The sequence below is a fragment of the Prunus persica genome, chromosome G8 (genome assembly GCF_000346465.2).
Source record: "Prunus persica cultivar Lovell chromosome G8, Prunus_persica_NCBIv2, whole genome shotgun sequence".
Classification (NCBI taxonomy): Eukaryota; Viridiplantae; Streptophyta; class Magnoliopsida; order Rosales; family Rosaceae; genus Prunus; species Prunus persica.
Window position 1 is genome coordinate 22,070,472 of NC_034016.1, and position 22,742 is coordinate 22,093,213.

The following is a 22,742-nucleotide window of genomic DNA, read 5'->3' on the forward strand; positions in this document are numbered from 1 at the left end:
TAGATTTTACACCTGTGTTTGCGTTGGTGAATAATTCTTTATGGTAACAAATAAAATACTCCAAAACAATCTGAAATCACTAATGAGTTGGGCATTAATGTTTGGTCACTATTCTGGGTAAAAATCTCAAAACACAATCCACAACTTGATATAAAATGACACTATTTTTTGAACCAGAAAAACATTCATTGATCTTAGTACCAATGTTCCCTAAAATGTATATCACCGGGGTCTTGGCTAGTACTTTGTACTTCCTTAAAAACAATAATTGAGAGCAACCTGTCCCTCTATTATATCATTTCATTTGTGAACGTCAGTTTTGTTACTTCAGTAATTTACGGTAATATGTTGTCTTATATATTTGTTGTTGAATTATCAAAAAGAAAAGAAACACTGTCTTAATTAATGAACCTAATTTATATTTATTAGAAGAGATTTTAACTAGACATGTTATACGTGTCGAAGTTTTATAATTTCTTTTCTTTTGAAAAAAATAATCTACGTATACGTTTGTGTAATTTTGAGGCTCATTGAATTAGGAGGGACGCAGACGAGCACATTCAATCGGGTCAGATTAACCAAGGAAGCCCACAACCATGAGGGATTTGATTTGATTTGATTTGACCCTTTCTAACCAAAAGTCAATATAGCCAACTGAGAAATGAATAACCCCAGGTCAGGTCTTCACCGCCCCAGTTAAAGCAAGTGAGTGACCACAATGCTAAACCATTTAATTTAAATTAGTTATTAAATTAATGAAAATCAATTATTTAACCAAAACTCCAAATCACCAAATCACCAAATCACCAGCTATTGGAATTTTTTTTAAGAAGAATCACGCCAAATGACAACCGTTTACTTTTCAAATGCGAAAAGGGTGCAAGGGCCACTCTGTAAATAACCTCCAAACCAAGGCCTTATTCCCCACCCCCTCGCAGTTTAAATACCACAACACAAAACACATACCAGCCCACATAACCACACGAGTGAGACCGACACCACCGCCACAGACCGAGTCGCCGGCGAGTTCTACCCGTCTAACTCAGTTACCCTCTTCCCTATACAAATTACTCAAGAGTCTCGAATCGACTCTTCTTCTGAACCCATAAGGGGCAGCGCAATGGGTTCGGAGCTCATCTTCAGAGGGCACGAGGCCCAACACGTGGCCGACACCTACTCGCCGAAACCGCCAAAGCCATGGGCCTCTGTGACCCGCCCGATTGGGTACTTGCTCCGAGAGCAGCGCCTCGTCTTCGTGCTCGTCGGCATTGCTATAGCCACCGTCGGGTTCACGCTCCTCCCGTCCTCTCGCTCTCCTTACGTTAACGGCAACGTCCCGATCTCGAACGAGTATGTTAGGTACGACTTCGATTCGTCGACCCATTTGACGCACAAGCCCGCTTACGAGCGCCGGTTCGGGTTGACGAACTGGAATTCGGGTGGGAAGGTGCCGCTGGGGCTGAAGAGAAAGGGGCTCCGGATCGTGGTGACGGGTGGGGCCGGATTTGTCGGGTCGCACCTTGTGGACCGTCTGATAGAGCGAGGGGACAGCGTGATCGTTGTGGACAATTTCTTCACCGGCAGGAAAGAGAACGTAATGCACCATTTCGGGAACCCCAGGTTCGAGCTCATCCGACATGACGTCGTTGAGCCTCTTCTCCTCGAAGTCGACCAGATCTACCATCTCGCTTGCCCTGCCTCCCCTGTCCATTACAAGTTCAACCCCGTCAAGACTATTATATCCTTTTCTACTTCAATTTTTCTAATTTTATTTCTTTATAAAGTTTTTTTTTTCCAATCAATTTTAATTATAATTATTTGGAGGCCTTAATTTTTAATTTTGGAGCTGCACAAAACCAATGTGGTGGGGACTCTGAACATGCTGGGTCTAGCGAAGAGGATCGGAGCGCGGTTCTTGCTAACCAGCACCAGTGAGGTGTACGGTGATCCTCTGCAGCACCCGCAGGTTGAAACCTACTGGGGCAACGTTAATCCAATCGGTGAGTGACACAGTATCTCTCTCTGTTTTCTTTTTTTAGATTCCATTATTAGCGGTTTCGGTTCTATTTGTCGTTACGGTGCACGTTAGTGGCGAGGTATGCCTTTAGTGTAACTTGCGCGGGACAGGTGCCGGAGTCTATATCTCTGATTTGAAACCCAGGTTAGGGGGTTGTCTTTTTCTTGAAGTCGGAGGAGTCGATGCTAGTTGACAGCACGTTCGCCATGGTGGGTGGATGGGACCCACGTGGTCAATGTTCCTAGATCCGGTCGAATTTCTACGGTGAACGAGAAACCCGTGATTTGCGGGTCCACTCATCCGACGGTGGCGATTTTGTGTATTCCCCGCACCGCCATGACCGTAATGTAGGGTGTGTCGTGTTAGGACGGTAAAAATAGAAATTGGAGAGGGGTAATTTTGTAATGTCATTAGGCGTCTTTTGGTTTAGAGTAGGTGCAGATCTCGCAGATTCCAGAAGTATTGGTCCGTTACCTGACAAAATTCGTTGGCTGTCTGAATGGGTGACAGGTGTCCGAAGTTGTTACGACGAGGGAAAACGTACGGCCGAGACATTGACCATGGACTACCACAGAGGAGCCGGAGTTGAGGTACCGTTTCTGAATCCAAATTTAATTATTTTTGGTCTTTTACAACCCAAAATTAATTAACGTAATCACATATTTTTTCAATAATTAGTGAGAAATAAAAATGAGAAAGGCCAGTCCTCTCAGTAATGTGGGGGCCATGTGATCCAGGTGAACCCAATTTGAGGAGTAATGGGGTCAATAATTACAATTATAGTTTGTTTAATTCCTAATGATTTAGTTTGTAATTTGATAGATTGTTGTTGTTGCAGGTTAGGATTGCTAGGATTTTTAACACTTATGGGCCAAGAATGTGCATAGATGACGGCCGTGTTGTTAGTAACTTTGTTGCCCAGGTAAAAACAATTGTTTATATCTTGTATTTGTATATGTCATTGAAAGGATGAGCTGTTTATTTGAGTGGTAATTGGGATGATGCAGGCGTTGAGGAAAGAGCCTATGACTGTTTATGGAGATGGGAAGCAGACAAGGAGTTTCCAATATGTTTCTGATCTGGTAAACGCTTCTACTTTAGTTCCCTTATTTTAATAAGCGGGTATTGTTTTCGCTTGCTTTGTTGCGTTGCGTGGTGCTTAGCTAGCTAATTGTTTTACTTTAATATTCCAAACTGCTTTCTTTTTGTGGTTTTTAGTATCGAGCCATGTGAAATTAAATTTTATAATGCAAGATTAGAGAGAGTGAGATTGAGATGGGCAGTTGTTAGTGAACTGGTGACAAAATTGAAAAAAAAAAGCAGGGTTTTTCTTTCTTTTCAACTGTGTTGAGTTTGATTAATCCCTTTCCCATGTGCATGGCACAAAGCAATTGCATATGCTGCGCACTTTAGCTATTGTGCATAAATTGCTGCCAAGTAAAATTTCTGATCTATTCTGTTTAGTCAATGTTGTGCAATGTATTGTGGTCAACTTCTTCCTATCTGTGTTTTAAATGAAAGTAGGATCCTCATTTGCTGGTGCTGAAAGATATTAAGATTTTGCCGTTTTGTGCATGGCAATAGGTGGAAGGTCTAATGCGCCTGATGGAAGGCGAACATGTTGGACCATTCAATCTCGGGAATCCGGGTGAATTCACCATGCTTGAACTTGCAAAGGTAATTGACATGATGAGATGGAATTCCTAATCAAATGTTGCAGTTTAATTTTTTAACTTATTGTTTCTTGTGATGTTGGTGCATGCAGGTGGTTCAAGAAACAATCGACCCAGATGCAAAGATAGAGTACAGGCCCAACACAGAGGATGACCCCCACAAGAGGAAGCCTGATATCACAAAGGCTAAAGACTTACTTGGTTGGCAACCAAAGGTGTCCCTGCAAAAGGGTCTCCCTCTCATGGTCTCAGACTTCAGGAAGCGCATCTTTGGTGACCACAAGGAAGCTGGCTCTACCACCACCCCCACCACCACCACCACCATGTAATAATCCTTCCTTCCTCTGTTAATGTAGGCATGGCCATTGGCAAATATACTTCAATTCTCACTCAGCAAACTGGCAATGGGAAAGACAATTCCTTTCTTTCTTTCCCCTTTCCAATTTCCAAACGAAATACAACAGCAGGGTCACGGCCGCAGTAGCAACAGCAAAAGCAACAGTAGCATATAAGAAGTTCTGGCACTTGTTTTATGTCCATCCTTGTTCTTTATGTGTTGTTATCCTCTTAAAGCTTAATAGACAGCGAGCTTCTCTTTCCGATCGGTCTTCCTATTCTTTCTTGTTATGCGAACGGTGTCCATTAGAGACACTGTTAATTAGATTACATGATATTACTTGTTTGTATTGTGAGGAGCTTCTTCAATCACTGATCCATTGGTAATGATATGTTGGTATGAAGCAACTACTCTTCTTTGGAAAAAGAAAAATCCCAAATTCTGAGATGTTACAAGACAGGAATGTTGTTTTTGAATAACAGATTCTACAGGTTCTAAAATACAGATAATCTGAAATTTCAGAACAATAATTCGGATAGTGATGGATAAAAGTTTTGCACTAAAGATGTCACAAGCAGCCGATATGAAGCTGCATTTTCTATGAGCTGTCTATATATTCGATTACCTGAGAGAGAGACTCAGAGATGAGCCTAAAGACTACGTGTGAAAAAAAAGGGAGATTAAATCTCAACAGCACAAGCAAGTACAACTGTAATGCTGAAAAGAACGTTAAACATGATGTTCGTTGTGATACCTTCTTCTTTTCCTCTTTCCTGTAAGGAAGTAAAGCCTTGAAACTTGACGATGTGTTCATTGTGATACATACACACTCGGGCAGTTTCCAGGATTGTCAACAACAAAGGCACATTGTGCATCCTCATTGTGACTTTTCTTCATAATTACCTAAGCCATTTACAAGTGTGTCACTAATTAAAAGGATTGGAAAATGACATCAAATTTTACTTGTTAGAGAAGGAAAGGTTAAATACTATACTGAGTATAGCCGCATGGTATACTCTCTTTAAAAAAAATAAGAAAAAACTGAGTATAGTCGTGCGGATATACTATTTCTTTGGGAAAAAAATTAGATAAAACTAAATATAGTATTTCTTTAAATTTTTTTTGAAAAAACTGAGTATAGTCGCATGGCTATACTATTTCTTTAAATAAGATTTGATAAATGCCATGAATAGCCGCGCGGCTATACTATTCATTTGAAAGAAATAAAAAACCGAGAATAGCCGGGCGGCTTTACTATTTCTTTAAAAAAATTAGGACAAACGATTATAGCCGGGCGGCTATACTATAGAAAACAGGGTATCGCCGCTCGGCTATACTATTTCTTTAAAAAAATTTGAAAAATACCGAGTATAGCCAAGCAGCCATACTATTTATTTTAAAAAATGGATTAAACCGTGTATAGCCGAACGGCTATACTGTTTCTGTAAATTTTTTAGAGAAAACCGAGTATAGTCGCGCGGCTATACTATTTCTTAAAAAATTAAAAAAACCAAGTATAGCCGTGCGGCGATACGATTTCTTTAAATAAAATTTGGAGAAGGCCGAGTATCGCCGCATGGCTATACTATTTTTAAGGAAAATTTGGAAAGTGTCCTGTATAGCCGGCCGGCTGTACTATTTGTTTTAGAAAAAACAAATACGGAGTATCGCCGCCCGGCTGTACTATTTCTTTAAAAAAGTATGAAAAATACCGATTATAGCCGCCCGGCTATACGATTTCTTTAAAAACAATTTGAAAAATACCGAGTATAGCAGCCCTCTATTTCTCAGTCCCATTAGCAGATGCCAACTTCGTCTTTGAGCCTAGAGCCTTTAGACCCTTGATTAATTGTATACTTGCACACCAGCACCAAGGAAAGAGATGGCCTTATTTTTGAACAAGCTAGCTTCTCTGGTGCCCGCTCTCCATGCTGTCGACGTTGACCTCCCTGTTGAGATTTTGCGCAAGGATGAGAACAAGCTTGAACAGGTTGCTTTGGGTAGAGAGTTCCATATAAGTCTGGGAAGAACTGTACCCTAGATTTTGTTAAAAGTTATTTAGTTAAGTTTAATTAGTTTTTAATTAAATAATGCTGACATGGCCATGTAGAGACCAAGTCAAGCTGAAGTCCTAGAATGTAGAAGTTGTGGTTTAGTCTGTTCACCACGTTCAAATTTGCTTCCGTTGCTTAAGGTAGTTGAACTCCACAAAATCTGCACTTGTGTGTTAGTGGTTATTGTGGAGATTGTTATTTTGTAAGCTTTGTTTTTCAGATATATATAAGAGAGGAAAACTGCAGTATTCTCATGCTGTGAAATACGTTTACTCAAAGAATCCTTTTACGTTTAAGTTAATTTCAGTTTCTCAACATCTGGTATCAGAGCTGTTTGTTCTTCACTGGCAGTGGTGCGGTTAAGTCTTTGTTCATGCACTAACAAAGAGCTTTGTAGTTCATCAACTCGTAACTCAGCAACGTTCTTTGCCTCTTCAATTGAACAGACAATGTAGTCAAATTTTGGAGTCAATGATCTCATAATTTTCTCCAACTCAATATTTTCATCTTTTATGACCCTGCTGTTTTACATTGTTGATTTAAACTCTGTTCACCATCTTAGGATTGACTGCACAGCAAAACATGGAAGCCAGAGGTTTTCAGGGAAGGCAAGCCCACCATCTTTAGAGGTAGCAGAGACCACTCTGTGGCCATGTGATTTAGATTGGATTTGTTAGTTCAATTAGACCATTATCTCCCCTTTCAAGTTCCAGACGGACCAATCTCTTTAATTTGATCTGACCCTTGCATTGATAAAGCATATTAGACAGCTGAATTATAATAGAGGCTTATCAATAAAGGGCAAGGAAGGATTTATTCCACTGCCTCCTCTTTGCGATAGCCATACATTTCTCATCCAGACGAAACTGAAGTGCATTCATTTATACAAGTGACTATGCACATCAGTTGCCATACACATTCAACATTGGCTGGCCTACATTGCCGAGTGATGCTGCAATCTGCGTCCCTTCAACCCACAGAAATATCTCCTGTGCGACTGTGTTCGCACAGGCCGAGGCGACTGCTGCTGATGCTGCTTGTTTATTGTTTGGGGTGGTGAGGCTGTGGTGTTCATCTTGAGAATGGCATTCCTATATGTGTGAATTGGTTGCACGATGACGGAATTGTCATCACTGGTGTGCTTCTCAAGCCAAGTTATGATGTCTACAAAGACAATTTCGACGTTCCCATCGGGCTCTCCTGATGTCAGGCCATGCCACATTCCAGGGTACAATTTGATGGTCTTGTCTGCGCTGCTGGCTTTCTCATACAGTGCTCTGCTGACTTCTGGGTCTGTAACCGTATCTGCCTCCCCATGCAACACAAAGAAGGGTAGCCTCACCTGCTATGCTAGTCTACAATTGTTAGTAACTAATTATATATATATATATATATATATATGTTGAATCAAATGGGAGTGGAAGCAGCAACAAACCAACCTCGTGCAAAGTGTGTTCAAGGCTCATGCTAGTTCTGAGCATTTCCAACGCTGTTTTCAGCCTTGGCTTGTCTTGGTAGATCAGCTTGTTGCTCCTTATCTGAAATTTGAACCCATTCATTCTCTTAATTGTCACCAAATAAAATGTTAAAAAAAGAAATGAAATTAGTGTTTATTTAATTGTCTTTGTCACCTCTTCGCGTTTTACAGGGTCTTTGAAGGCCGAGTCAATGACGTCTTTTGTAGGCACTATCTTCCATTTGGGTATAATCTCCTCCACTCTGGTCAACACATTGATAACCAGCGGATGCGGTTTGACCTTCTCTGATATCTTAATTAACAATATTGGATTGGATAAAACGATCAGTTTTGATTTGGTAAACCAACGCTTCACCAAACCAACCAAATTAAAAACTTAAACACGCAAATCAAATCACCACCTTACACATGGGTGCAACAAGAACAGCACCATTCCAAAAAGTCGGCTCCTTCTTGTGAAGCAGAAGGGCTACTGCCCCTCCCATGGATTCTCCATACAAGAACCTGCACTTGTCCCTGTACTCTTCCTCCGCTGGAACACCATTTTAGTTCAAAGTTGAATTAAAATCACAGGGTAGAGGGTACCCAAGAACCAAGATTGAGATTAGTTTTTAATTGGGAGGATTGGATTGGATTAAACATACCACAAATGGACTTGAAGAATTCATTGCAATCATTCACTATGTTTTCGAACTTCTTAATGTAACATCTGGCCCCTCTCGAGCGTCCGTGTCCTTCGTAATCAATTCCGAACACTGCATAACCCGCATTCGCTAGTCGGACACCACATTCTATTTTTATTTATTTATCAAAGAATAACTTCATTAGATAACCTTCAATATGTACATATTAAAAAGTAACAAATTGAATTTGCCTCTTCAATATCATGTCTGGCAGTTGCATTAAGTATTTGCCTGGATCAGTATAATGTTTCTAACAACAACAGTCCTTTTGGCATTATCACAGTCGGCCAGCAAAAGACCCTACAGCCCAAAATTTGTTTGCCAACCTAACCAAACCAACCCAGTTGACCATCCAATTTCGTTTTCAGTATAGGATATTCATGTAGGGTTGTTGTCAATGGCCCAAATAATAATAATTTTTTCTTATAAAAAGAAAAAGAACAATACCCCACATGATAATTGCTGGATGGAGGAGTAAATAAACATGCAGAAAAAGAAGAAGAGAATTTTCAAATATGCAGAGATACATTGTTTGGAAAGTCTTCATCTTGCAGAGCTCATTTATTATCACCAATCAATCATCACGGCCTAAATTGAATTATAAGGATCCAAAAAGAAAAGAAAAAATGGAGGTAAAAGATTTGGACAATTATTTAGATGAGTCTTAATTGCTTATAAAATTATAGATTGGAGGACACTGACTCTAAGAGCCAATTCAATTCTAGAGAGAGATTAGAGGCAGTGAGAAAAAAGAGCCATGTGTTTTGTGTTGCGTGTGTGTATGCCTCCTCCTCCAACCAAGTTGAAGATAATGTGATGCAAGTTCCAACCCAAAATAATTGAGAATTGAACCAGAAAGATAGGACAAATGATAGTCTTGTCAGCATTCGGCTGTGCAGTAAACATTGGGAATAATACGAATGGGATTTTGTAACGGAAGAGAAGTATGGGATGGAACAGCCTTGAAAAAATCCATTGTGTATTTGTCTGATTATTTGAAATATAATTTAAATTTAGCATAAAGACACAGAGGACTGAGGTGTGCCATACGGTTGTTTGCCAAAGATTTAAGCTTATCCTGGATAAGTCATCTGCTTTGTTTGTTTTCGATGTATCTATCCTCTCCCAATTCCCAAAAGATGACCGCCTAAAAGTATGCCTATCTGAGAGGCGAAATAGTAGTGATCCAGTAAAAAAATGGCAAACACTCTGTGGCCCTGTGAGTGGATTTTGCGTAATTTGACGAGGTTTCCTTGGATATGTATGCATGTATATGAAGAGAAAAGATAAGGAATTTTGCAAGTTTTATGCTTTGTGTAGAATAAAAGTGTCCTCCAATTTCAAATGAATTAGCATTCCCAATATATCCCACTACTACTAGATTTGCTTTACTTGCAGAAAAGGAAAAGGAAAAGGAAAAGGAAAAGGAGAAGGAAAAGTTGGATAAAAGTTTCTTTCAGCTCTCTGTTTTTCATGACGACTATCTCTATCTATGTATCTGTACACCATCAAATCATCAAGTGTAGTAAATTACTATTATTACCAACCACTTCTGATATATATATTGAAATTTCTTTTCGGTTTGTAAGTTATGAAAGAATACTGTCTTATTTTTCTTTTACTACCCTTTATACATATTTATATATTTTTATACATGAAGCATTGGAAAGTTGAGATAATTGAAAGAAAGAAGAGGAGGAACGAACAAGAGTCATTTAAGAATATTTATTACCTCTCATGAAACCGCTGCACTCCATGCCATACCCTGCAACACCATTAATGAATACCGCCAATTAATTACATATATGCCCCATCTCATCAGACAGGGAGAGAGAGAGAGAGAGAGAGAGAGAGAGAGAGAGAGAGAGAGTACCATGGCAAAGGAAAACGAGGGCTTTTGGAGAGGAAAAAGGCAACCATCTGCAAGTGAAAAGCTGCACTCCTCTTGAATTCCTTATGTAAACCTTCTCTCATTCAACAAATAAGAACAACACCCCATCAGAGAAGAAACTACATATATATATATATATCAACATTGTCTAACTCAACCAAACACATACATACACCCTATATATAATATATCTTGAAGAAAAGAAAACGACTAAGATTCTTACTTCTTGATATTCACCATCCATGTTCACCACGAGAGAGCAAAAGAAAAGAAAACGACTAAGATATCAGATCCTTGATGACCCCATGTTTGAATAGTATATCTTAACTCTGGATCTGTGAATTGATGCCTCAAACACAATAATAACTTGGGAAAGAGATGAGTGATGAATATTAATTTTGTTCTATATAACTTAAAAGAGAAAGAGATTCTGAAAAAATATGGGGAAAAGGAAAGTAGAAGCTCTGAAAAAGAAAGATGATGAGAGAGAGAAAGAGAGACGGTGGTAGTAGGTGTTTATCTGGATTGTGTTTTCTTTCCTCACCCCAACGTGTATAAAGGTTCTTGTTATATATAGTAAATAGATGCCTTTTCGAGCGTTATAATATTTGATGTGCTTCATTCGCATAGAGGACTTTTTTGTTTTGGGGTCAAAGAGCAGAGGACCACTGGTTCGTTTCAAAGTGTTTCCTACTTGAAAAGCTATCGTTGTCCTTCATTATCTTTGATCCTAAAAAGTGAATAATCACATGACGAGCTTAGTCAAATTGGCTATAACAAATGTGCTCCTTGCTTTGCAACTCAATTCGAATTCCCCTATCCGTAATTTAAATTAGTTTAAAATAAAATATTGATTGTAAAAAAAAGTGAATACAAAATAGTCATATCGTTACATAGCCCCAAAAAAAGAAAAAAAAGAAGAGGAAAATAATTATATCGTTTATAGTATTGTAAGATGCAATCATTCAAACTTTTTGTATATTTTTCACGATTATTAGAACGTTTTGACGTTTATTTAGAGTGCGACATGAGCAAGTAAAGTAGACAGGAGTTGCATGAACATGATACGTAACGATTATTGGAAAAAAAGGAAAATAAAAGAGAAAACCTTTAAATGGGAATGTATGGTTGTAACTTGTATGTGGGGGAACACCAATATTAAGGCACCATCTTTTGTGATTTGATAGCTCTATTTATTTCGTCACCAACCAAACACCAAACACCAAACATTTTAAAGTCATTTCAGATAGTTGCTCCGTACCAAGTTAAAATCCATCTACCATTTCAACTTTTCAAGGCTACATTATTTAATTTTTCACCTCCGAACATATTTTCTAACTTACTTACTAATCACACGGTCACACCCTCACTATAGAATTTCGTCTCTAGTATTCAAAGAATGGATCATAAATGTTCCAACCCAGCCCAAAATTTAAAAGGACTGGGACGAACATAGCTCACTCACGCCTCATCAAATTTTGCAACTGTCGAGCCCGTTCCAGCTAACAAACGTACATGAACTGAATTTACTTAGACGACCCGATTGGATTGAAACCCAATTCAAGATCCGAATTCATTTCAATCTTACGATTATCTTTCCATAAAAACTTGGAAGTTGAACCGACAGTTCTGATTAAAAAATCCCACAAACCCACTCCAAAAATAGCATTGCAAATTGTTGAGCTTTCACCTAAATACTTGACCTCGAATATATTCAAGCAGAGACTGAGAGACGTTTCCTCATCAAAATGTGACACACACGTTTTAAGAAAATAAAGGCATTTAGGTTAGCAGGTAGAAAGGTAGTCACTTACCCCCACAATGTTTTCTTAATTCTTTTTTTCTTTTTTTTATGTTTCCCACACATCTAGTTATTGCGTAGGACCATCCATCCATTTGTTCCTAACTACCAAAGTTATAATTTATATAACTTTTTGCAGCAAGAATGTTATTGAAGTCAACTTAAACAAAATCAACAAGGGCGAACACATTGTCATTGTCCACTTCTTTTTTTTGAGATGGTATGTAACCTACTGCCTATGCAGAGTAGATGCTGTCACTTTCATGCAATCACAAATAAACGGAGATTTTGCTACACTTGAATTTGACTATTCGAAAACATAAATTTTGCCCTACTTCTTTCCTTTACTTTTTTTGTTTTTGTTTTTGTCTCTGTTTTCGGAGAAGCAGGGTATCATCATCTACAATGCTCACCTGGTTTAGTTTCACCCAGAATTCAAAGGATGAAGAGGGCGTATCAATTGAAAGGCTTTCATCCTTGGTCAAATATCTGTTGAAATGAGCATCAGCAGCAAAAGGGAACCTTGTTATCTGCTCTAGTTATTTACAACAAAAAAAGGAAAAAGAAAAGAAAATCATACAAGAATTGAACTGTCATACAACGGTCGCTCCATATACGCTATATCTACCGACATAACAGAAAGTATTTCTTTGCTTAGTAAAAAATAATGACAGTGTTACAGACAAATGGTTCAATAAGATGAGGGATCTAAGCAGGGGGAAAAAATAGGTAAAATATGTAGGGAGCGAAAAGCACAACCTTCCTCTGCCACAGTTTTCCACCGAGAGGTATTTCAAGTTGTTCTAGCATAGTCAGTGGCAACTTTGAAGGCAGAAACCAGACAAGCCATAGGAACCACCTGTGTCCAGCTTCGTGTCATAGCAGCAATGGCTCCCCCTGCGACAGCACCAGCAATCAGACCATTCACCTGCCAGAAGAGGGAAAAACCATTATCTTCTAGCAGGCCATCAAGCTTTTCAAACTTGACTCATTAGACACCCGATGAAATACAAAATTAGGGGCAGTGTAGATCAACAAACTATCAAGTACAACCTTTCCAAATTCTAAACACAAAATGGAATCTTAGTGAAGCCAAGATCAAGCTGGTTGGCTCTGGTGTTGCCTGCAAATTTGTGAGTGCAGCAGCAATAGTGTGTCGGGTCACAATATAGAACTGGATTGCAAGAGTTTTTACGCAATGCAAGTTGGATTGTGTTGGGCAAATTACAATACAAGACTCCAAATTGGTTTGTTAGAATATCAGCAAGCACTTTGTATTAGGATGTTTGAAACTCACAAGTAGAAGATACGGCGAAAAGAAAGAGAAAAGCGTATTTTCAGCAGAGCTTTATATATCAAAGAAGTAATGGTAGAAGATATACAAATTGACTTCCTAAACATGGGTTTCTTTCCAGATATACAAGAGCCTCACTAACCCAGTCACTCTTTCCCCGATATCTTTGAAGCCCACAGTGAGTAGCAGTACAGATTCCAGCAACAAGTCCTGTAATGTAAGCCAATTTTAAAAGTGTCAATTTAGCCAAATACGGCTCTCAGAAACTAAAAATCAGAAAACTAAAAAAGCAGGATATATTACATCTGAGTTTACCATATTGAAAGCCACACGAGCTAGCCGACCTCGCCTGCTCACGGTACCAATACAAAATGTATCACTCAAGAGTTTTAGTAAGAACCCTAGACAACTTTGTTGCTTATCTATGAAAGAATTTATACCACAAAAGCGGCCTGAGCTACCCCTCCTAGGCCTACATCACCGGCAAAGAAACACAAACTTACAAAATCAAAATTAATTCTACAAATTTTTGATGACAATGAAGGAAAGTTTTGAACTTTACCTTGTTTACGAGCCTCGTGGGGAGCGGAGCACAAACCCCAAATTGCACCAGCCTGAAATTTATGAGATTCAAAAATATTTATTTGAGCTGTAAAACGAGTTTCTAGATGCATAGAATTACAATGTCTTATTCAGTTTCAGAGGATTGAATTACCGTTCCGATGCGGAGGATAGAATCAACGGCGACGGAAGAGCACGGGACGACGTCGTAGGGCTCTCCCTCCATCTCTCACCTCCGGTACCCGATGCGCGCCGCGTTCGATAGTCGTTGAAAGAGAAACGAGGGCCGAAACGACACCGTCGTCATACTTTTCTTAAAGAGGACTGGGCTGAGATAGGCAGGCCTACACGTATTATTTTACGCTGGGCCTTTGGGCCCGTACCAAAAAAATAAAATAAAAACCCCGCGAACCCAAAACCCTAGTCCCTTTTATTGTACTGAGAGCCTAACCCTAATCTCAGTAACAGACGCAGCTCACACACAGACGCAGAGAGAGAGAGAGAGAAGCGAAGATGAGTCGTGGGGCGGCAGCTGGGACGAAGGGGAAGAAGAAGGGGGCTTCCTTTGTGATAGACTGCGCGAAGCCAGTGGAGGATAAGATCATGGACATCGCCTCACTGGAAAAGTTCCTCCAGGAGCGCATCAAGGTCGGCGGCAAGGCCGGTGCTCTCGGTGACGCCGTCACTGTCTCACGTGAGAAGAACAAGATCACCGTCACCTCTGACTCCAACTTCTCTAAGAGGTACTCACACTTTGGATTATGTTTATTTGCAAATACCATTTTGCAGATCTGAATTATAACTAGAACCGAAACTCATTTTATGAAAAAGAAATTATTTTTGGCTTTTTTGTTGTGCCCTAAAATGGCCTTTGTTTTTCTGTTGTAGCAAATGTTTGCTTTGTTTTGTAATGGGAACTATAAGCTTTGGTGTACGACGAATTTCTTGATTACTGCATTTCCATGCATATAAATTGCAGCTCAGCGTGAAATATGTGGAATTCTTGTATCTTGATTATTACATTTCCAAGGATATGGTATTGCTGATGTTAGTCTGGTTATCTTTTGTTTATATCATGCTTTGTGTTTAAGTTTCATATCACTTCATATGTATAAAAGGATTGTATGCTAGCACAGGACTCATTTGTTTCTGTTGTTGTGAATCTTTGATGTTGGTTGTATTTTGCAGAATATTCAATGGTTTATTTTCTTTGTAACTTCAAATTTTAGTTTTACTGTGCAATTATATTTTAGATTATTCCATTTCTATGAATATAACTTTCAGTTCAACATAAAAGGCTTGAAATCCTTATATCTTGATTAGTTATGGTTTCAGTTAGACATAGGTACTCTTTTGTTGCTTTTTGAGTAGTAATCATGCTCTGTTTTCTTTTATGTATAACCTTTATATCACTTGTTTCTCAGGTATCTTAAATACTTGACCAAGAAGTACTTGAAGAAGCACAATGTGAGGGATTGGCTTCGCGTAATTGCTTCCAACAAGGACCGCGGTGTTTATGAGTTGAGATACTTCAACATTGCTGAGAACGAGGGAGAGGAGGAAGACTGAAAACCTAGTCTCCTTTTTTGTGGCATTACCCTTTGAGCTTAGTAGTTCTAGAGGACAATCTTTTGTTTTTCACCTGCTTATCTATCGACTTTATTTTGGCTTGTTTCATGATTGATACCCACTATGAAATTAAGCTTCTTTTGAGTATTCGGTCTGAAATTTAGAATCTCGTTCACATTGTCTATGTGGGTGATACAATACATTTTTCATTCAGGTACTTGATTATGGTGGATTGATAATTTTTTGATGGTGTTTTTATGTATATCACCTACCCTCGGCGGTAGTTCGTTCAAAAGAGATGCAAATCAAATATATGTTTTTGGTAATCCAAGAAGTTGGCTCAAAGCAACAAGAGCTTACAAGGCCCAGGGGAGAAGTGTACCAAACAAATAGAAAAAGCAAAGGTCGAGAAAAACCCCGACCAAACAGGTAGGGAAAGCATAAAATTTAAAGTCAGTCCTTGATAACTAGGAGCCAGATTATAATATAACATTTGCCGCACAGCAATATAATATACCCAAATGATGAACAATCGTTTGCTCGTCAGTCTGTCGAAAAGTTAGCTCAATGGGATGCCAACTCCTTTAAAACGATTTGAACATCTTCCCGCCATGCAACACCAGAAATGCAAATGCGAGCTTCTGCGAAGCTCATATCCTCCACGCACCCAACTCTCCATCTTTCCCATCCCACCCCTGAGTCTTTCGTCTGGAACACCCTTATCCGAGCCCATGTCCAAGCCACAGTCCCAAACCCCTATTCCCCACTCTCCGTCTTCCTTCGCATGCGCTTACACGGAGTTGTACCCGACAACCGCACCTTCCCTTTTCTCCTTCAGTCTTTCGGTTCTCTTCCTTACCTCCAATCGGGAAAGCAGATCCATGCCCAAGCTTTTCTATTTGGATTCACGCACGACCCGTTTGTCCAAACATCTCTCATCCATATGTACTCGTCTTGTGGCAATTTGATGCTTGCCCGCCAAGTGTTTGATGAGATTTATGAACCTGATTTACCGTCTTGGAATTCAATTATGAATGCCTATTCGAAAGTGGGGTTGATTGGCAATGCGAGAGACGTGTTCGATAAAATGCCACACAGAAATGTGATTTCTTGGAGTTGTGTGATAAAGGGGTACGTCATGTGCGGTGGTTATAAGGAAGCACTTGCCCTGTTTCGTGAAATGCAAATGTTGGATGCGGATGGTACGAGGCCTAATGAGTTTACCATGTCAAGCGTACTTTTGGCTTGTGGGCGATTGGGTGCACTTGAGCATGGCAAATGGGTTCATGCTTATATCGACAAATCTGGGATGGAAATTGATGTTATCTTAGGGACGGCATTGGTGGACATGTATGCCAAATGTGGAAGTATTGAGAAAGCAAAATGGGTTTTTGATAATATGGGCCCCAGTAAGGATGTCATGGCCTGGAGTTCAATGATTTCAGGACTGGCCATGCATGGACTTGCTACCGAATGCCTTGAATTGTTTTCTGAAATGGTAAAGTGTGGTGTGAGGCCTAATGCTGTGACATTTGTGGGTGTTCTTTGTGCTTGTGTGCATGGAGGTTTGGTGGGTGAAGGTAAGGAGTATTTTAGGAGAATGGACGAGGAGTTTGGTGTTAAGCCTTTAATCCAGCACTATGGTTGCATCGTTGACCTTTATGGAAGAGCTGGTCTTGTTAGGGAGGCATTGAAGGTGGTGCAGTCCATGCCAATGGAGCCTGATGTACTTATCTGGGGGGCTTTACTGAGTGGATCTAGGATGCAGAAGGACATCGAAACAAGTGAGATTGCACTGAAGAATCTAATTCAGTTGGATCCCACGAATAGCGGTGCGTATGTGCTTTTATCAAATGTGTATGCAAAGATGGGTAGATGGAGCGAAGTAACGCGTGTGAGAGATCTCATGGAGGAAAGGGAGATCAAAAAGGTCCCTGGTTGTAGCTTGGTTGAGGTAGGAGGTGTTCTTCATGAGTTTTCCGTGGGCGACGATTCTCATCCAGAAAGTCGAGAAATATATATGATGCTTGATGAGATCATGAAGAGGTTGAAGCTGAGAGGTTTTGTTGGAAATACAAGTGAGGTATTGCTTGAGCTGGATGAGGAAGGAAAGGAGTTGGCTTTGTCCTTTCATAGTGAGAAACTAGCACTTGCCTTCTGCTTTTTGAAGACAAGTCCAGGCACCCCAATTCGAATCGTTAAAAACCTGAGGATATGTCGTGATTGTCATGATGCTATGAAGATGATTTCCAAGGAGTTTGATCGGGAAATTGTTATCAGAGATTGCAATCGGTTTCACCATTTTAGACAAGGACTGTGCTCATGTAAAGACTATTGGTAGAAAGGTTATTATTCCTGGAATTTGGTTAGGTTGGTAAATTCATTAATTATAATTTATAATAATCATAATTTATATGTAAAGACTCTGTGCTCAGCTCAGGGATACAAAAGAATGGCAGGTCTGATGTTGGTGCGATTGGAGCAGGCAGAATTATGGATGGTGGGAGAGTGCTGCAAACAGAATTATAGGACACAGCCAGCCACAAACAGTGTAGAATTATTGTAAATGTCACAATCATAGTGACTTCCCCAAAATAGCAATCACATATATTGCATAAAATATCTATTCCACAAGAGAGAAAAAGAAGAGTTATTTAGGGTAGGATCTTATTACTATCCGTTTCAAGACCCTTGTAACTCAATTGAATTAAAGCAATTATGTATCTAAACTCCTAAGTTCGATTCGATCTCTTTTAGTTTTGCTCATATTGATAACGAAAAAAATATATATATATATATATATATATTGTTGTCATTGTAATTTGTAACTAAAAAGGAGAAAAGAAACGTATCGCCATCACTGTTCACCTGATTCTTGGCCTCTGTACTGTACCTTTCACCATTGTAATAATTTATTTATGCAACACAGTTCAGATGGTTAATAACAATTAGCACAGTTAATCATTCAAGATGAGGAAAGCTTGGGCCCCAAACCATGCACGTCGGCGTCCTCTGACTTTTACTGACTCAGAACCAAAAAGTCAGCAAAAAGCTCTCTCTGTTCACGCATCCCCCAACCCAACTCTCCACCGTTTCGAGAATTGAGAGATTGACACTCCCCGCCACACCCGTCCATTGCTTTGCTATCTGCTTTCTTTTGATTTGGATTCGCACGTCATCACTTGTGGCAGGAGCTTGGGCGGCCGTCGATTCCGGCGCCGGCAAGCTTCCTGCCTTCCCTTCCTACGCTACGTGAGCTCCTCAGGTTGTCCCTCCTTGCATCTCTGTTTTCTAATTTATTTCATCTTCTTCTTGTGAACCCATAAATGAGATCTAGCTGTATGTATGATTCGATAGTTGAAGGTTTGTACTTCGCGCCTTTCGGTGATGCCATGGATTTTTGGTTTTTGGGTTTTCTGGGATTTGCATTTTGAATGCAAAATCATAACTCCAGGACATACTCAATTGACGGATTTTAAACATAGCCCTTGCATAAACAATGCCATGGCATTGAGAGCTTGTTGTGTCAAAACAAAGACTCGCCAACATGTTGTTGAACATCTTCTTCTGTTGAAATGGAAAATTGAAAGCAATGTTGATTTGGATATTAGGAGCTGAATTGCTTGCTATGTCTGTCTTATCTTTGTTGCAGGTTAATCCTCTTTCATTTGGTCCTTTACTCATTGACAGTATTAAGTCATGCATAATAGTAATCAATTTCTGATAACCAAATTTCTTCTCTGCATCAATCAGGTCTTGTTGCTTTACTTCATTGTAGTTTTTGGACTGCAAGCAATTTGAGCAAACCACATAAACCATGCCTGGAAATTCCAGTACAATGGGTCAAGAAAATTGTGAAAGCTACTTTATTTTTCAGGGTGAAACTGGCCTTGGGGTTGGTTTCCGGACTTTCTTATATTTTCTTGGTCTTGCTTACTGTTTCGTTGGGTTGTCTGCTATAACTGCTCGTTTTTTCCAATCAATGGAGAGTGTTGTGAGCCACACACGGAAGGTGGTAGATATCAATCCTTACACTGGTGCTGAAATTATTAGGTATGAGAAAGTGTGGAACTTCACAATTGCAGACATTAGCCTGCTGGCTTTTGGGACCAGCTTTCCTCAAATATCATTGGCTACTATTGATGCTATAAGAAACCTTGGGAACCTGTATGCTGGAGGTTTGTTTTACAAAACATACTGAATTATTGATGTGACTTTGAGATTTTGGCTTCATGGTTTATTGTTCATCTTTTTCCTTGATGGATTGTATATCCTTTTCCGTGTCACATTGTTTTATCATGCTACTGTCACTTTTACACACACACACACATTGAGATACACTGCAAGAAACATGAGTTTTGCGGTAGTATCAGTTCAAAACTTCATGTGTTCAATGGCTGTTAGTAGGTAGGATACTAGATGACCTGAGTAGAATAGAGTACTGTTGAGGGAAGTTCATGAGTTGTTATTCTTCTCCAATATGACAGAGGTAAGGAGAAAAAGGAGAAGCACAATTCATCTGCTTCTGATGAGCATGATCTCCCAAAAAATATCTTGTGATTGGAATCACTGGGAATGCACTGAAATGTTGATAATGACGATTACTCAACTGTGTGATTTGGTTTTCTTCCATTTTGAATCTTTTTGCATGCTTCTGCAATGATTTCTCCGATTTTATTTTCTTCACACATAGGTTTAGTTACAATTATTATCTTTCATATATTTTAACACTCTGCTAGTCTTCTTAATTTATAGGTTTGGGTCCTGGAACACTAGTTGGTTCTGCTGCATTCGACCTTTTCCCCATCCATGCAGTATGTGTTGTAGTTCCTAGAGCCGGAGAGCTGAAAAAGATAGCTGATGTAGGAGTCTGGCTAGTTGAGCTCTTTTGGTCTTTTTGGGCCTATATTTGGTTATATATAATTTTAGAGGTAATTTGAAGGAATCACCCTATGCTAATCATCCTTCTTCTTTGTTTTTATCTGTCAAAACATTTCGGGCTATGCCTGACACGCATTTAGAACTCTAGTGAAATGGTTTTATTTAACGCTGCAGGTGTGGACACCAAATGTGATTACAATATGGGAGGCCTTATTGACAGTACTGCAATATGGATTACTGCTGATGCATGCTTATGCTCAAGACAAGCGTTGGCCCTACTTTTCTCTTCCTTTGTATGTTTAAATTAATGTTTGAGATCTTTGTGGTCTTTCTCATTTTTCTAAACTAAAATTAATAACTGGTTTAACTTTCTCAGTATTTTGCCTTCATTTCTTTTTTTCATTTCCTAAGGCCAAGAAGTGAGAGACCAGAGGATTGGGTGCCAGCTGAGGTTGTTACGTGCAAGAGTGATAGTGGTCCCTGCAATAACTACTCTGAGATACTTGAGGTTGGTGAAGATGAAAACAGGAACATTGTTGACATTTTCTCCTTTCATTCGGGAAGTGGTTTAGGTACTTGTCTGAAATTCCTTGAAACAAAATAGTCACTCTCGGGTAAAAATAACATTCTTTAGGGGCATTTTACAATTTTTCTCAATATGGAAGTCTCACTTTGCAGGTCCAGTGTATCAAAACGTTCCTGGAACTGATGAAACTCCTGAATATTCCAATAAAGATTCGCCAGAGAAGATGAGTTTAGAAGACTATCATGTGTTTGCAATTTGGGGGCAACAATTTGTAGACGCAGTCAAGGTATTGTATTCTCTGTTGTATATGTTTAATAATCAAGATATGTGTAGTTTGTGGTAGTTTCCATTTTTGCTGGTTACAGTAATTTCCTTTTTCTGAAACAGTTAAAAAGCACAGAATCAAGACAACTGAACAACCTATATTTGCGACTAGCAAGAATTTCCTGGCAGTTACTTCTTGTCCCATGGAGGCTACTATTTGCATTTGTGCCCCCTTATCATATTGCTCATGGCTGGATTGCCTTCATATGTTCCTTAGTTTTCATCAGTGCGATAGCTTACATTGTAACACAACTCACAGATCTCATAAGCTGTGTCACAGGTTTCTATGATTTTATGTGATAACTTACAGTTCATCAATATAATTTTGTCCATGATCTAGCTAGTTCTCTAAAACTTTGTCATTCCCATACTTTCTTTTTGCAGGAATAAATCCTTATGTCATAGCATTTACTGCATTAGCAAGTGGAACTTCATGGCCAGATTTAGTTGCAAGTAAGATTGCTGCTGAACGTCAGATAACAGCTGATTCTGCCATCGCAAACATTACTTGCAGGTTTACTCTTAAAGATCCATTTCAATTTTAGACTTTGTTATTTTTCAAGGAATGAATACATTTAGTAGTAAGGAGGTCCGGATAAAGAATTTCGAAGTTTGGTAAACATTCATCTTTAACAAATGAAATCCAGAAGATGAAACAAGAAAGATAAGAAAACAAAATTGGATTCAAAGGCCTGACTTGAATTTCAATTTTGTTAAATTTTTTCAGCGATGTCATGAACTCAACTTGCTTTCCTGTTTGTTGATGTCATTTTGCAGCAATTCGGTGAATATATATGTTGGCATTGGCGTTCCGTGGCTGATTGACACTGCATACAATTTCTTTGTCTATAAAGAACCACTGCGGATTGAGAATGCAGCGGGTCTTAGCTTCTCTTTGCTTGTATTTTTCTCAACTTCAGTAGGTTGTATTGCGGTTCTGGTAATTAGGCGTCGAACATTGGGTGCTGAGCTTGGAGGGCCAAGGCTTTGGGCTTGGATTACCTTTGTGTTTTTCATGTTGCTTTGGCTTATTTTTGTTGTGCTATCTTCTCTCAAGGTTTCTGGCATCATATGAGATATTTTATTTTATTTTTCAAAAGAAAAGTAAATTCTTTTGCTCGGTATGATTTTGGTTTGTTCTCTTCCCGTATTTAACTAGTATGATTAAGTGTACGGAGCGTATTCCATTGTAACATTGATGTATACAATGCACAAAAATTTCTGATTATGTGTAGCTCATCTGAAGGCATTGGCGTATTATGCACTTTAGCCTTTTCTATCAAATAAGGATATTGGTATGTTATCTACATAAATTTAGGAGGGTGTATTCAATTTAGATTTTAAATAATTTTAGAAGAGTTATAAAGTTGATGGATTTTATTTGAATTTAATTGAATTTGGCTGAATTCTACAAATTCCACAAAGATTTTGATTGAATTTGTGTATAGATTTTAACTGAGTTTGTTAGAGTTTTATTATTGATTTTAATGGAGTTTATAGCACTCAAAAAACAAAGGGTTTAGGGGTGATGACGGTGGTGGTGATGACGGTGGAGATGATGGTTTGTGGGTGATGGTGGGGGAGGTCGTGGTGGAGGAGGTTGGGGTGGTAGTGGTGGTGGAGGTGGTGGTGGCTGTGGTGGTAATGTTGATGA

The 22,742-nt window shown here is 39.2% G+C and overlaps 6 protein-coding genes across 12 annotated transcripts; 4 read left to right on the forward strand and 2 right to left on the reverse strand.

Annotated features, from left to right (window-relative positions):
• On the forward strand, positions 914-4,479 carry LOC18768449 (UDP-glucuronic acid decarboxylase 2). The gene is made up of 7 exons (XM_020570208.1): positions 914-1,738; positions 1,853-2,000; positions 2,528-2,607; positions 2,856-2,939; positions 3,025-3,099; positions 3,602-3,694; positions 3,783-4,479. The coding sequence occupies exons 1-7, from the start codon at positions 1,121-1,123 to the stop codon at positions 4,017-4,019; spliced, it is 1,335 nt and encodes a 444-aa protein (XP_020425797.1). The 5' UTR covers positions 914-1,120; the 3' UTR covers positions 4,020-4,479.
• LOC18767467 (caffeoylshikimate esterase) lies at positions 6,807-10,708 on the reverse strand. Of its 2 annotated transcripts, none has more exons than XM_020553743.1 (8): positions 10,356-10,708; positions 10,115-10,205; positions 9,974-10,006; positions 8,203-8,349; positions 7,960-8,090; positions 7,713-7,850; positions 7,521-7,619; positions 6,807-7,426 (listed from the first exon to the last, which is right to left on the reverse strand). In XM_020553743.1, the coding sequence occupies exons 1-8, from the start codon at positions 10,374-10,376 to the stop codon at positions 7,016-7,018; spliced, it is 1,071 nt and encodes a 356-aa protein (XP_020409332.1). In that variant the 5' UTR covers positions 10,377-10,708; the 3' UTR covers positions 6,807-7,015. The 2 variants fall into 2 exon arrangements, with proteins under 2 accessions (XP_020409332.1, XP_007199970.2); XM_007199908.2 differs by having other exon boundaries at positions 6,807-7,423; positions 10,356-10,704.
• LOC18767131 (outer envelope pore protein 16-4, chloroplastic) lies at positions 12,095-14,138 on the reverse strand. 5 transcript variants are annotated; one of them, XM_020553747.1, is made up of 7 exons: positions 13,943-14,138; positions 13,790-13,841; positions 13,668-13,699; positions 13,543-13,576; positions 13,316-13,437; positions 12,693-12,861; positions 12,095-12,422 (listed from the first exon to the last, which is right to left on the reverse strand). In XM_020553747.1, exons 1-6 carry the CDS (start codon positions 14,012-14,014, stop codon positions 12,727-12,729), a joined length of 447 nt encoding a protein of 148 aa, XP_020409336.1. In that variant the 5' UTR covers positions 14,015-14,138; the 3' UTR covers positions 12,095-12,422; positions 12,693-12,726. The 5 variants fall into 5 exon arrangements, with proteins under 5 accessions (XP_020409336.1, XP_020409337.1, XP_020409335.1 ...); XM_020553748.1 differs by lacking the exon at positions 12,095-12,422 and having other exon boundaries at positions 12,438-12,861; positions 13,370-13,437; XM_020553746.1 differs by lacking the exon at positions 12,095-12,422 and having other exon boundaries at positions 12,438-12,861.
• On the forward strand, positions 14,216-15,604 carry LOC18767582 (60S ribosomal protein L22-2). Its single transcript, XM_007201836.2, has 2 exons — positions 14,216-14,531; positions 15,213-15,604. Exons 1-2 carry the CDS (start codon positions 14,302-14,304, stop codon positions 15,355-15,357), a joined length of 375 nt encoding a protein of 124 aa, XP_007201898.1. The 5' UTR covers positions 14,216-14,301; the 3' UTR covers positions 15,358-15,604.
• LOC18768112 (pentatricopeptide repeat-containing protein At3g62890) lies at positions 15,696-18,101 on the forward strand. Its single transcript, XM_007201110.2, has one exon. It carries the CDS (start codon positions 15,983-15,985, stop codon positions 17,696-17,698), a length of 1,716 nt encoding a protein of 571 aa, XP_007201172.1. The 5' UTR covers positions 15,696-15,982; the 3' UTR covers positions 17,699-18,101.
• Positions 18,242-22,372, forward strand: LOC18767685 (magnesium/proton exchanger). 2 transcript variants are annotated; one of them, XM_007200232.2, is made up of 9 exons: positions 18,242-18,622; positions 19,111-19,535; positions 20,113-20,288; positions 20,413-20,531; positions 20,650-20,810; positions 20,917-21,050; positions 21,152-21,368; positions 21,473-21,602; positions 21,866-22,372. In XM_007200232.2, exons 2-9 carry the CDS (start codon positions 19,175-19,177, stop codon positions 22,161-22,163), a joined length of 1,596 nt encoding a protein of 531 aa, XP_007200294.1. In that variant the 5' UTR covers positions 18,242-18,622; positions 19,111-19,174; the 3' UTR covers positions 22,164-22,372. The 2 variants fall into 2 exon arrangements, with proteins under 2 accessions (XP_007200294.1, XP_020409334.1); XM_020553745.1 differs by lacking the exon at positions 18,242-18,622 and adding an exon at positions 18,629-19,009.